At 47.2% G+C, this 11,895-nt stretch overlaps 3 protein-coding genes across 12 annotated transcripts in view; 2 read left to right on the plus strand and 1 right to left on the minus strand.

The window, feature by feature from the left end:
• The window catches only part of LOC135394997 (WD repeat-containing protein 17-like), an 18,379-nt gene extending 17,143 nt beyond the window's left edge, over window positions 1-1,236 (plus strand). Inside the window, exon 26 of the mRNA XM_064626145.1 lies at window positions 968-1,236. Coding sequence (XP_064482215.1) covers window positions 968-1,087 — 120 coding nt within the window. The 3' untranslated portion in view covers window positions 1,088-1,236. The remainder of the gene's footprint in view (window positions 1-967) is intronic.
• Window positions 1-11,880, minus strand: part of LOC135395000 (L-aminoadipate-semialdehyde dehydrogenase-phosphopantetheinyl transferase-like) — a 13,837-nt gene extending 1,957 nt beyond the window's left edge. For 2 of the 4 annotated variants that reach the window (XR_010422987.1, XM_064626156.1), the window contains exons 1-4: window positions 11,195-11,880; window positions 11,011-11,132; window positions 10,746-10,952; window positions 10,177-10,332 (exon numbers count right to left, since the gene is read on the minus strand). Coding sequence is in view for 3 of the 4 variants with exons in the window: in XM_064626156.1 (XP_064482226.1) it covers window positions 10,186-10,332; window positions 10,746-10,952; window positions 11,011-11,132; window positions 11,195-11,627 (909 nt within the window). In the remaining variant the exon portion in view is untranslated. Of the gene's footprint in view, window positions 1-9,976; window positions 10,333-10,745; window positions 10,953-11,010; window positions 11,133-11,194 lie in introns of those variants that run through there. The other 2 variants (XM_064626157.1, XM_064626155.1) reach the window with 2 other exon arrangements.
• On the plus strand, window positions 1,560-10,137 carry LOC135394998 (uncharacterized). 7 transcript variants are annotated; one of them, XM_064626147.1, is made up of 16 exons: window positions 2,132-2,309; window positions 2,837-2,899; window positions 3,275-3,347; window positions 3,466-3,517; window positions 5,025-5,118; window positions 5,207-5,256; window positions 5,679-5,931; window positions 6,013-6,152; window positions 6,558-6,793; window positions 6,851-6,935; window positions 7,023-7,091; window positions 7,595-7,726; window positions 7,808-8,048; window positions 8,101-8,162; window positions 8,619-8,744; window positions 9,190-10,137. In XM_064626147.1, the coding sequence occupies exons 3-16, from the start codon at window positions 3,295-3,297 to the stop codon at window positions 9,382-9,384; spliced, it is 1,788 nt and encodes a 595-aa protein (XP_064482217.1). In that variant the 5' UTR covers window positions 2,132-2,309; window positions 2,837-2,899; window positions 3,275-3,294; the 3' UTR covers window positions 9,385-10,137. The 7 variants fall into 7 exon arrangements, with proteins under 7 accessions (XP_064482219.1, XP_064482222.1, XP_064482217.1 ...); XM_064626149.1 differs by lacking the exons at window positions 2,132-2,309; window positions 2,837-2,899 and adding an exon at window positions 1,560-1,582; XM_064626151.1 differs by lacking the exon at window positions 3,466-3,517.
• Window positions 11,881-11,895: the final 15 nt, after the last annotated feature.

Below are 11,895 nucleotides of genomic sequence, written 5' to 3' on the forward strand. Positions count from 1 at the left end.
ATGAAATTTCCCGAACCCCCATACTTTTTTTCGATGGAAACTGTTCTTCCCGCAGAGAAACTAATATGCCACAAATTTTTCCGGACGAAATCGCTCCACTCTGCGAGGAGCGCGCGCTGGAAATGTCTCTTCCGCGTTCCTCCTCTCCCGCGCATATTTCCCTGCCGATGGTGTAACTGTACGGACCGCTCTTCGGTTCCCCGTTACGTCACCGGTGTTGCACAGTGGCAAGTAATGCCGCGAGCTCGCGCTGTGGCTGCCGCCACTGCCGAAATCTGCCGATCACGCGAAAGCTGCTGTCATGGAGATTTCCACTCCCGATGAACGCATACGCGGGATCCTACGGCGCATGCTCCTGGCGGGATTCCTCGGCTCGGCGACACGTCACGATGACGTGTTGCTGAGCCGGCCGTGGTCGCGTCAAGTTGCCCGTTGTGTCTCCGCTCGGCAGCTCGCCACGGCGCGGCGCTAGCTGTCCTCCCTTCGCCGCTCCGTTTAAATTCGCTCCCAAGAAATCCGCTCGCGCGACGAAAGTAAAATTTCGGTTCTAGACTCAGAAAAATGTCTTCTTTCGAACGAAACGAAGAAAAAAATCGTTTCATAGTCCCTTTAAGCAGATATACCGCTAGTAATTTACTGATTTTTTGCGAGAGACTTACAGACTCGTTCGGCGAATATCCAACTCTTTGGCAGAAAGATATGGTAACGGAATTTCTTGTGAGAAGAAACTTCATTTCGTTCTAGGGGTGTACATTTATCCTCGATTTACAATTTTTCGCTGGAAAACGCAAATCGGTGATTAAAAAGCAGACGAGGGAAAGCAACGCTTCATTTACAAATGCTCTTCTTTCATTCCCTTCCCATGCTTCTACTCTGACGATTTCTATAACTCCAGGACCTTCTTGTGGGTCTTGGGTTCTGGGTCTTATTTGCGTGACCAGGATGTTAAAATTATGTTCCTCCGCAGGGTCCCGTTTACGTCCTGGACGACGGCATCTCTACGGTATCGCTGAGTGAAGCCATAATGTGGGCTAGAGTCAACCTGCTCTCTCCCCTGGGGACCTGCTACAGACTAGTGCCATTTTAAATCGACGGAAATTCTAGAAAATATTCTCCTTCTAATAACAAAGAGAAAGTACTGCTTCCTAACCTCGCACTGCTGTTGATGTTTGCTCGCCTGCGAACTTGTTACGTACCACTGTTACGCACAATAAAGTGCTGCTTGAATAAGAACTACCTGATGTCACAGATTGTATTCATTTGTGCCTCTCAAGTAACGCGCAAGTTGCATGACGTGAATTTCTAGTTTCCAAAAATCGCGCTCCCTTGTCCGTCCTCTGAGACCGTCAATGCAAGAGTTGATTGCCAATAATGAAGAAGGTGGCCAGTAGAAGAACAGTCTCTGTTCGAAAGATCGGCCACACCACAGGCTTATAACGTCTCCATGTCTTCTTCAGTCTGCCTCTGCCGGAACTTTCCGCTTTTCGACATCGCGTGCATCATGCATAATGAAGTGTGATGACGACGACAATCCAAGGTTTAATGGCGCAGCGGCAGCTAGGACCGTGACACTTTGAAATTGGTGAGCATCAAAGCGTGGTATACCTTCGGCAAAGCTGACCTGTACACGGTTAGAGTAAAGATCTTCAGACTCCCTTTCTATTTCAGGTTTTAGAATTAATGCACACATCAGGCCATCAAAACAAAAAGCCCGAATCGCTAATACAAATTGGTTACTCGGAATAAATTTCGGAAACTTGCCGCCGCGTAATGTAAACTTCAATGTACCCGGACAACAATACACCATACCACGTGACCGACCATACTTTGCGCACCGCAACAGTCAGAGCTCAAAGCCACTACAAAGTGGGCTTGTTAGAGGAATTTTGACGCCCGTTGTCACGGTCTCCAAAGTGGCAGCCCTTCCCTCAGAGAGCTGTTAACCCCAGCCTTATGTGTGTATGTGTTTCATCAATCTAAACTGACAATTTGCCACGCTTGTTCTGCCCCGGCGGCCGTTATATCCCTCTGCCAATCACCATGCTGTACATTCGTATTTGGCGCCTTTTCAGTCGTTCAGCATCACGTGATTGACACCCGCGAAGTTTCAAACAAAAGGAAGCCAGGCGGCGCCACCGTCGATTACGTGCTTTAAACATGGCGTAACGGCGCAGCAGACTATGAGAATGCGACCGTTGGTGCTGTTTTTCGATTTGAGGTGTTGGTCAGGTGTGTGTTGTAGACAAAGGACACGTTAAGTCATTTATATCAACGCCGATTTTTCTTCGCTCCATTGCAGACGACAACAGGTGAGTAGCAGATGAACGAGACTCTCGTCTGCCAGATAATTCAAATCGTTCCGGATGTGGGTGTTAGATCTACATAGTTGAAATAGTGACGTTTGCGAAGGGCAGTTCTTATTACGAAAAAGCTACACTATAGCTTCGAAAGGGTGATACGGATCAGAGCTGCACATGATGACCAATACTGGAAGGAAGATGTTTATCAGTCCACCGTTAAACTTGGCTTCCATATGCGTCAGTGCTCACGATTTCTACTCCGCTCGTGTGCATTTTTCCGTGGTGACACGAAACTCGTTTGCGCGCCGATTGTAACCTAGGAAATGCACGGCTCATCTGATTGTGTAGTCGCGTCTTATAAATAGAAGTTATATGGTTCTGTGTCATATGCTCAGACTATTTCGTCATACCATCCCCAATATACTCAACGGTTGCGCGTGAAGCCGCATTGTCTTGAGTGAGTGATTACTTCACAGTTTTACAGTGGGAGCAAAGCACGCTGGTTTACGACGGTTCTTTCTGTTACGCCTTTATAGCATCCCGGTTAGTGCGGAAGGACTAGAACAGGTGCTCGCAGGCGTACAAGGACGTTTTGTCATGTAAGCAGATCAACGGCCCAGAACATTTCGCTACGTAATTGCATACATGAAAGCCGTGGAGATTTCATAATTATTCGCATAAATCTGGGCATCACAGGTGAAAGAGTAGTCATACCAGGTTCCGATTTGTTTCTCCTTGTAACCAAAGATCGTCGAACAAATCCGTAGCAGAAGTTTCATCTTCAATTTGATTAAGCCCTAAATTATTTACGTATATCGCACGAGGTTTGAAACAAAAAATTCCCATACTCTCAAAGTAATGCCATGTGTAAGAAAACCAAATAAAGAAGCAGAAATGCTCCCCTTGTTAACAGTGGCAACACGTATGTCAACATCCTTCACAAAGATATTTAATCAGTACGGGCATCTTTTCAGTTTCGGGCCTATGTACTCCCATGGCAACGAAACCGACACGTCCAGCCCCTCCTCCGCCCGTTCCAAAACATGGGTGAGTCCTATCATATCTACCACTGTCAGCATGCATAACTTTGTGGACAGTGCAGTCCCCTTCCCGATGTAACATTGTACTCCGACGTCATTAACACCCGTGTAACCCCCTGTTCCAGTGTGAAACTGCCAGTTCAGCAGGGCACGCTAAGAGACACTAACAACAACAAGGCAAGTACTACGGAGCTTTAAAAAGGACGAAACTAAACAGCTCGCCGAACATCTTCTAATCATCGCGCTTGATCAAAAGATGTTGCTCACAATACACAGATACTGCAATTGGTTTAACTCTTGCAACCGTGTTTACCGTGAGGCAATGCTATAGAAGCGTAATCCTGGAAATCGGTGATGTTTCGGATGTGACAAGCTGTGTGAAAATGTGACAAGCTGTAGCGCCAGAATGCACGTTGTGTTACGAAAATGGCAATGTTGGATACTCATCCTTGTCCTTAGTCATCCTTAGTCATCCTTAGTCATCCTTAGTCCCATAATCGTCTCCGACACACTCAGCATAGTTTTGGCGCTCTATGGCCTTTGTTGCCTTTGTGCCATTAAACACATAATCAATCAATCAATCATCCTTAGTCAGCCCTTAGTCATCCTTGCCGTGCAGAGCAATACGGTGCTGAAAACGTAGTGTGCACTTGAAATGAAGCATTGCAGACGCTTTGTGTGGTTTGAACTTGCAAGTTCCGAGTGGAAGGACATCTCGAATTTGCCTCACTTACCGAAACTGCGATAAATTTGTGCGCCTCGTATTGTTACTGGTTGATTGGGCACAACGTCAACATGACACGTGACTAATTTTAGGTGAGGCAAAGCGGAGCATAAGTATGACAGATTGCAGTGCAAGCATACTGCATCCTGTTAGCGCCAATATTTTTTAAAGACTGCTGCAGTCGGCAATGTAGTGCAGTGCAAGAAAATATTGTGCACCTTGTACGCGTGATTGCTTTCCTTGCCGAGAGGTGACGCGTGTTCAAATCCCGGCTGTGTTGTCCGAGGTTTTCCCCGGGTTTTCCGGAAGATTTTCCAGACAAAATATTGGCACAGTTTCCCTCGAAGTCGGCCCAGGGCGCATATTGTCCCCACTCCTTCCCGCTGTCCTCTCTCCATCAATCCACGCCTGAACGCCGCTTACAGTTGCTTCGCTGCGCTAACGCGGAATTATATTTAAAAAAAAAAGACCTTGCATACCTGCTTAGTGCCTCTGTAGAGGCAACTTTTGATGACCTTGAAATCAAATTCCCTTTAATGAAGCAGCATGTGTACACCATTTCCCGTAGTATTTTCCTCGGGCATTACGCTATCATCCGAGTGCGTGCGACATAATTCGTATAACACAGATAAGGTTATTTAGACCCTTGTCACACGGGCAGTCTTCAGGGACCATTGAGATCAATGACCATTGAAAATGCAGGTAGCACCACCTAGCGTGTAATGTGTCAACCTGTCAGGAAACATTCGATCCAATGCTCTTGGAGATGTTGACGCGTTACACGCTTGGTGGCGCTACGTGCATTTTCAATGGTCATTGGTTTCAATGGTCGTTGAAGTCTGCCCGTGTGACAGGATTATAAGGCCTTTTAGTGTTGGACTAGAAGGGTTCAAGTGCTCAACTCCAATATTCTCATTCATGAGGGTCACCTCTAATTCTTACTTGCACGAAACGTTTTAGCATGAAAGCAAGTGCGACAAGCCACCCAGTCGACCGACGGTTATCCGACCGAAGATCGTGCAGACGCCAAAGAAGAAGCCTCCGCCACGACCGCGTATGTAGTCGCTTTATTGCTCATATATATATCGCGTGAGTTCCACATTCTCTGCACGTCTGACTCTTTTTTTTCTCTCTCTCCGCAGCTCCGCCCAAGACGTCAAACGGATCATCCGTGCACACGAACAGTTCCAGCGTAAGGAAGGCTCGCTTCTTTGGAAACGACGTTTTTCTGTCCAAATTTTGTCGGTGGTGAATGACGAGTCTAAATTTGGTTTCGAGGCTGCTGTTACCTCAAGTGGAGGTGAAATGTTGGCAACGTCATTCAGTGGTCGGAAGTCTTCAAAGTGCTACTCCAGACTAAAAGTGTGCCGTATCTATTTCGTTTCGTATCAGCCCTGCTCGAAAGCTGAGTACGTGCAGAAACGACACATTGCGAGAATGTTCTAAATTATTCCAACTATTCCGAATGTTGTCCTTACGGTGAAAGGGGTGGCTATGGAACGTTCTGTCGACTTCTGCGTGCATGTTTATCTCGTCAGAAAATGTTTATCAGTATGTTTATCTCATCTCTGCGAGCGGCACTGAGGGTGTCAAAAGCTACGTTATCTTTTCCAGGGCCACAACTCCAGTTTGTTTGGCCCCTTGAAAGTGAACAGTGGCACCTGCACCAATGACGATTCGTCTAAAAGCTCAACGAAGCTTTTCTCTCGGGCCCAGTTCAACCTGTTTGGGTCATCCAATAAGCACCACAGGTCGTCGCAGCGCAAGGGGCCCGCCCCTAAACGGCCTCATGGATCCACACGCACCAAAGGTTCTGCACCCCCGCCACCACCCCATCGGACAGGTCCCAGTACCGGGTTAGCCTCTGGTACGGCGTTTATCACATTTTAGACGTAGCCGACTTGTATTGTTAGATACGTTGTAGATATCAACTGTGACGCGTTTACAGATGGCACAGCGTCACTGATCAGTTTCGACTCTCCGCCGGCATCACCTACCGGGTCTCGTGCAAGCTGGTCTTCGGGCGTGAGTTCGCAGTCGGGAGGCCCTCAGCCCTGCCTGCTAGATTTGGACATACCACCGCTACAGGCGAGTCTGGCAACAAGAGCTATCTCATTGTAGACGATCTTCACTTTTGCCTAGTGACTCAACACGTTTTTATTTCTCGAGTGGTCCTTATTTTGAGGATGTACGCGACGTCGGATATATGCGTAGGTGGGTTATCATAAACACCTCTGGGGGTCCTCTTCTGAGCATCGACTAGCTCTGCGCTCTTCTTTAACCTCCTTGTGCTAAAGTTTGCACGCTTACATTATGGTATCATTATCCGTACCTTATCTATGCTACTACTTAGTTGTTATCGTTACATCCAGAAAGAGTAGGAACAGCCTCAGCGAGGTTGTTCCAGGCCCAGCACCAATTTTTCGTAGATGTTTTTCCCCCAATGCTTCGCTTCCCGCTCTACCGACAACGGCCTGAAACGTTTCGCTACAGGAACAACCCTGGGGCACGACATTGGCACACTCCCAGACCCTAGAGTGGGGCAGTGGTCCAGCCAGGGACTCCGGTGCCGGAGACTCGGCCCAGCCCCCAGAGGACCCCTGGTCGTTCCCCCACAGCGGATCCATGCCGGCACTGGCTACGACTGCTGGGGACAACTCCTCTCCCACTCCCTCCTGGAGCTTTCCGGACAACACAGACTCCCATAGCAGTCCCGACAGTGGAACGTGGTAGGTGGGCCGGCAATCTCTCGAAATCCGCGCCTTTAACCGTCTTCGCATTTTCAGGGAAGAACCCCCCCATGAAAGCTGGTCACCCCCTCCCCCACTTCATCCACCCCCTGCACCTCCTTCGGTGGACGACAGCGATGTGGTACGGCTCTGGCGCTAATTTCTCGCACTGCACTCGCGGACGGGATGTTGCGTGCTGTAGTTCATAGTATACTCCTTTGTATTGCAGGTAGTTTCCCCCCTCGCAGTTGCAGTCTGCAACTACCAGGCCACCTGTCCCGAAGAACTATCATTCAGGGTATGGCTTCCTTACTATCCTCTGTGGAACTCCTATGTCTTACCCCTTGCTGCCAGCAGGGTGCAGAATATATACTAGAGGTAAAGCCCTGCAAAGATTAGCATTTTGCCACCTGCCGCCGATATGCGGTGCTAGCTCACTTTAGTATCTGCACCCGACCTACAAAGTGGAATGCCTGATCCACATCGGCACTTGGCTTTCATGTAGCTGCATACAGCAGGGGTGTGACCGTATTTTACGTCATTTTTGCGATGCAGAAAGAGGATGCCAAGGTTGGCGGATCAATATTCGTCAGAAAGCAACAATATCATTTGATACTTAGTACGGCTTCTCTTTATCCGATCAGCTATGTTGATGTCCTCATCCAATCCGCACACTTATTCATAGTCTACCCTAGTCTGCGGGTATTGTGCGGATATCTACAGGTATCCGCCTTCATCCGCAAACACTGGAGGGCTTTATATGGAAGCGTGCTCATACTTGGCCAACTACTATCACTCCAGGTACAAGACCTGATTGTCCTGTTATCCGAGGAGGGTGCGACAAAATTCCGAGGGCGGTGCGGCGACGAAGAAGGCCTCGTCCTGAAACATTGCGTAGACGTCATTCATCCGCTGACGACAAAGACTGACGAGGTAGACAGGGAGTGCTCCTACCCCGTACGGGTCTTGTGAGCAGGAAAATGTGCCCTGGAGAAACACAGTATGTTCTTGTAGGTGCTGAGGAAAGCTGGGAACAACGGTGAACAGTACTGTACGGCCCTCTACAACTTTGTGGGGGAGAGTCCCGATGAGCTGACCATTCACAAGGGGGACGTCATCAGAATACTGGGGACCCTGGATGGCAACTGGATCATGGGCACGTTGGACAGCCGCAAGGGCATGTTTCCGGCTAACTTCGTTCAAATGGGTTCCGCTGTGCCCTGTAACCCGGCGGAAAAAGATCATCACTCGAAAGGTACATGCCCGCTTACGGATATCAGATGTTAAAATGTTTTCCATCTCTGCAGGATGCCCAGTCATTGCACTCCATACCTTCCAGGCAGAACAAAATGGCGACCTCGGATTTTGTGTAAGTAGCGGATTGTGACGGCTATGGATTTGAACTCTGATTTTGTGTAAGTAGTGGATTGTGACGGCTATGGATTTGAACTCTGATCGTGTCTAAGTAGTGGATTGTGACAGCTATGGATTTGAACTCGGATTTTGTGTAAGTAGCGGATTGTGACGGCTATGGATTTGAACTCTGATTTTGTGTAAGTAGTGGATTGTGACGACTATGGATTTGAACTCTGATTGTGTCTAAGTAGTGGATTGTGACAGCTATGGATTTGAACTCGGATTTTGTGTAAGTAGTGGATTGTGACGGCTATGGATTTGAACTCGGATTGTGTTTAACTAGTGGATTGTGACGGCTATGGATTTGAATGTTGTAACTAACAGATCTCTCGGTAGAGAAAATGTTTAGAGAAAGGTTGCTAGTGGAGCTGACCAGTGATCTAAAACATGTAGTAATTATGGAATGCAGGAGGGAGACACCATAACTGTGCTGTCGCGGATCAACAAGGACTGGCTGTACGGAGAGCTTGGAGGGCGCGAGGGACAGTTTCCTGCAAGTTTTGTTCAACCCATTTCTGGAAGCAGATCGCAGAAGGTAAGTATTCCAGCAGGTTATTTGTTGCTGCCTTCTGCAGCTTTCTCGTGAAGGCTGCAGTGGGACCCCGCAGAACGCACTGTCATTATGTACTGGCAGACTTGTCATTAAGGCACGCTTGTGTATCAAGCCCACAGAAGCTTGCATCTTGTCAACCGTCGTGCCAACTTTGTATGTCCACAGTGTCGTGTTGTCTTATTTTAATTTGTAGTGCTGTCTGTGCTAGTGGGTTTGTAATTAAGATAAAAAGAGTTTTGTGAGCAAACCTATACATTGTGAGACGTATTAAGTGCTAAAATTTCGTATAAAATTTTCCACTTTGTCCAGTTACTTGTAGATAAGTTGCGAAAATTAATTAAACCTGCGGTCCCCTTTAACATTTCTGGTGACTCTCTGCCCTCTCAAGGTTTCCGCAGTTACATCATTTCTTCCCATTATTTTTCAGAACTCAGACTGCAGTTTGTACAAGGTATTGTACGTGTTCGATGCCCAGCATCACGACGAGCTTTCCCTCAAGGTTGGCAGCATAGTCGAAGTGACTCAAAAAATCAACGACGACTGGTGGCAAGGACGACTGCTCGGCAACTCTTCGGGGAAAGAGGGAATGTTTCCCGCCTCCTTTGTACAGAAGCTCAACTAGGCCCAACGCAATTCTTCCCTCTCCAAGTGCACATTGGCCCATGTGCAACCCATGTGTAAAAATTTTTGACGAGGTCACACCACTGTCATGCAGGTTTCATTACGGCTCCTTCGAGGCATGACGCATGAGCACCAGTTGGTTATTTATATTCCAAACTGGGTGAGGGGGGGACTTCATTTACTTAGGAAATTAAATTCTCATCCTACGTCAACCATGGGTTTCACAGGTGTTCCTTTTTTGACACGATATAGAAAAAGTATCGAAATTTCTTTGGTATTTATGGTATTTATAAGATTTAGACTTTTCAATAATTCTACTGCTTTACATACATAAGGTGTGAAAGGTTTGTGCATGTCTTGAACTAGAAACGCAAGATTGTGTGCGATGCCCTCTGTTCTTCTTTCAATCTTGTCACTTTATTTTCACACTAACAACCAATGATTTCGTGGAATTTTATGTTGATGCCACTGCTTCTTACCACTCCAGTTAATATTGGATTATATAGATACCAAATCTAACAGTACCTCCATGGTATAGTTGAACTGTAGCTGCACAGTCTTTGAAATGTGCAACAAAGAAGTAGTACTGGGCATGTAGTTGGACCCTTCAATATCCAGATATATTTACGAGAACTTGTTGTGTTGTCACAACAAAAACTTACTACACGATTATATTTATAAACAATCGAGAATGTCCCTGCAGTGTCTGTTTTTATATGTATATAAGCGACATTAAAGAAATTACGTCCCAGTTTCCCCACCTGTTCATTGCAGTACACGCAAACATACCCACCGTACGGCGTTACGAGGGCTGTACCGGTTTCTCTTCGAAACGGCTCCAATAACCTTCATCAACCTCATTTGTAAGGGGCACTGCAGAGCTCATGAGTTCCTCAAACGTGAGGATGGTGAACATGGGGATCTCTTTCGGGATGGCTTTGTCTTCCACCTGAAAATAAACAATCGCAAAGTTTGTTTCATGAAGTTGCGTAGGTCAAGCTGGGTTGGATACGGAGCTTACATTTCCTGAGACATGTGCAGATTGTGCGCAGAAAGTACTTAGTCCAGTTGCTTATAAATAAAAGCACAGCTTGAAGCAGACTTAACAATAATGCAGTTTCATCAGCCAGAGCTTCATTTAGCCCATGAATATTCAGCGGCAGCAAAACCACCTTTTAATGTTTGTTGCGATGAAGAGGAAGTGAGTTCGAGGAAATGGGAATATATAACTCAAGTTGTGCAAAGGGAAGGGAGAACAAAAGACGAAGCAAAGTGGGAAAAAAACATGGAATTAACTGCAACGAAATAAAACAGTGAACAAGAAGTGTGGAGGATGCACAGAGGAGCTAAGTTGAAGCTCACCTGGAGAGCAGTGCAGACGCAGTGATCTCCATCCAACAAAGTTTCCTGGAACTGCCAGTTGATGAGAGGTACACCATCCATGAAAAGCCTCGTGTCGCACGTCATGACTCTCTGCTGCAGCCACGGCGTCTCGCAGGAGAAACTCAGGCGCTGCAGGTCCATCCCCAGTCCAACTCCCTCAGCTTTTACGAAGCCCTCCTTCAGGCACTGTGTTTGCATCCCGTGTTTGCGGGGAAAAAAACGCTACTAACGCACTTTAACTTACCCAAAGTCTATAAAACCTGCTCAAAAGCTCCCGCTCCGTGCCCGGCTGTTCGATGAAGCCCCACTCAGAAGGAGTAAACTGTCGTCGCATGAGGCGGAAAAATTCGTGCACGGCCTTTCCACCTGACAGAACAGATGCATGCAGCTGTCACTCGCAATATGTATATACGCAAAAGTCTCCGTACCAGAGTATTCAATTTTCATTATGTCCACACCAACTTTCTCGCTATGGTCCGCTGCGAGGACGCTGAAGCTGCCCTGATGCGATACATTCAAGTCAAACGAAGCATTCTTCACTTCGGGGGATAATATGATAGGTCGGTTGTTTTCGTCTCTTCCGAGCCTAATCTGATTGTAAGGCAGCGACAGTGATTCCGATATGCACTTTCTAAGCAGGAGTCGTCCAGCCTGAAACAGACATTTTTGCTTCAACACTGTATACGTTATCATTTTCCGTGGCGCACTAACCATGGACGCTTTAGCATCTCTCGCGAAATAGAACAATCCAATGCGGTCCTTTTCTTCAGCCTGAATACACCGGCTCGCAAGCAGCCACTCTTCTCGGGTCGGTGTCCACTTGCTGCAGTTAAATGCCCATCTTACCGGTCTACAACCCATTGGGAAAGTTGTAAAAACACGTGTCTGCTAGCCCAAGCCCAAGATCGCAGATGCGTGCAGCCGTACACGCACTGAACGATATTTGTTCATTACAACCAATTCAACGTCAGTTAAAAGCACTGTCACCAATGTACAGCGACATTTTTCGGCAGTGTGTGAACTCGGAAGACGATACGATGTTTTGAAATAGTTTCCATTAGTTTCTGGTTTCTGCTTTTGCGGCTTCTGCTAGTTTTTCCGGATAGCTACGATGGCGATGCTGCTTACT

Source organism: Ornithodoros turicata, chromosome 5, assembly GCF_037126465.1.
Source record: "Ornithodoros turicata isolate Travis chromosome 5, ASM3712646v1, whole genome shotgun sequence".
In the NCBI taxonomy this organism is placed as follows: Eukaryota; Metazoa; Arthropoda; class Arachnida; order Ixodida; family Argasidae; genus Ornithodoros; species Ornithodoros turicata.

Coding starts and splice junctions, on each gene's coding strand:
- LOC135394998 (XM_064626149.1), top strand. CDS start 3,295: ATGGCAACGAAACCGACACGTCCAGCCCCTCCTCCGCCCGTTCCAAAA. Junction 5,257..5,678: donor TGCACACGAACAGTTCCAGC/GTAAGGAAGGCT, acceptor TATCTTTTCCAG/GGCCACAACTCCAGTTTGTT. Junction 7,092..7,594: donor CCGAAGAACTATCATTCAGG/GTATGGCTTCCT, acceptor CTATCACTCCAG/GTACAAGACCTGATTGTCCT.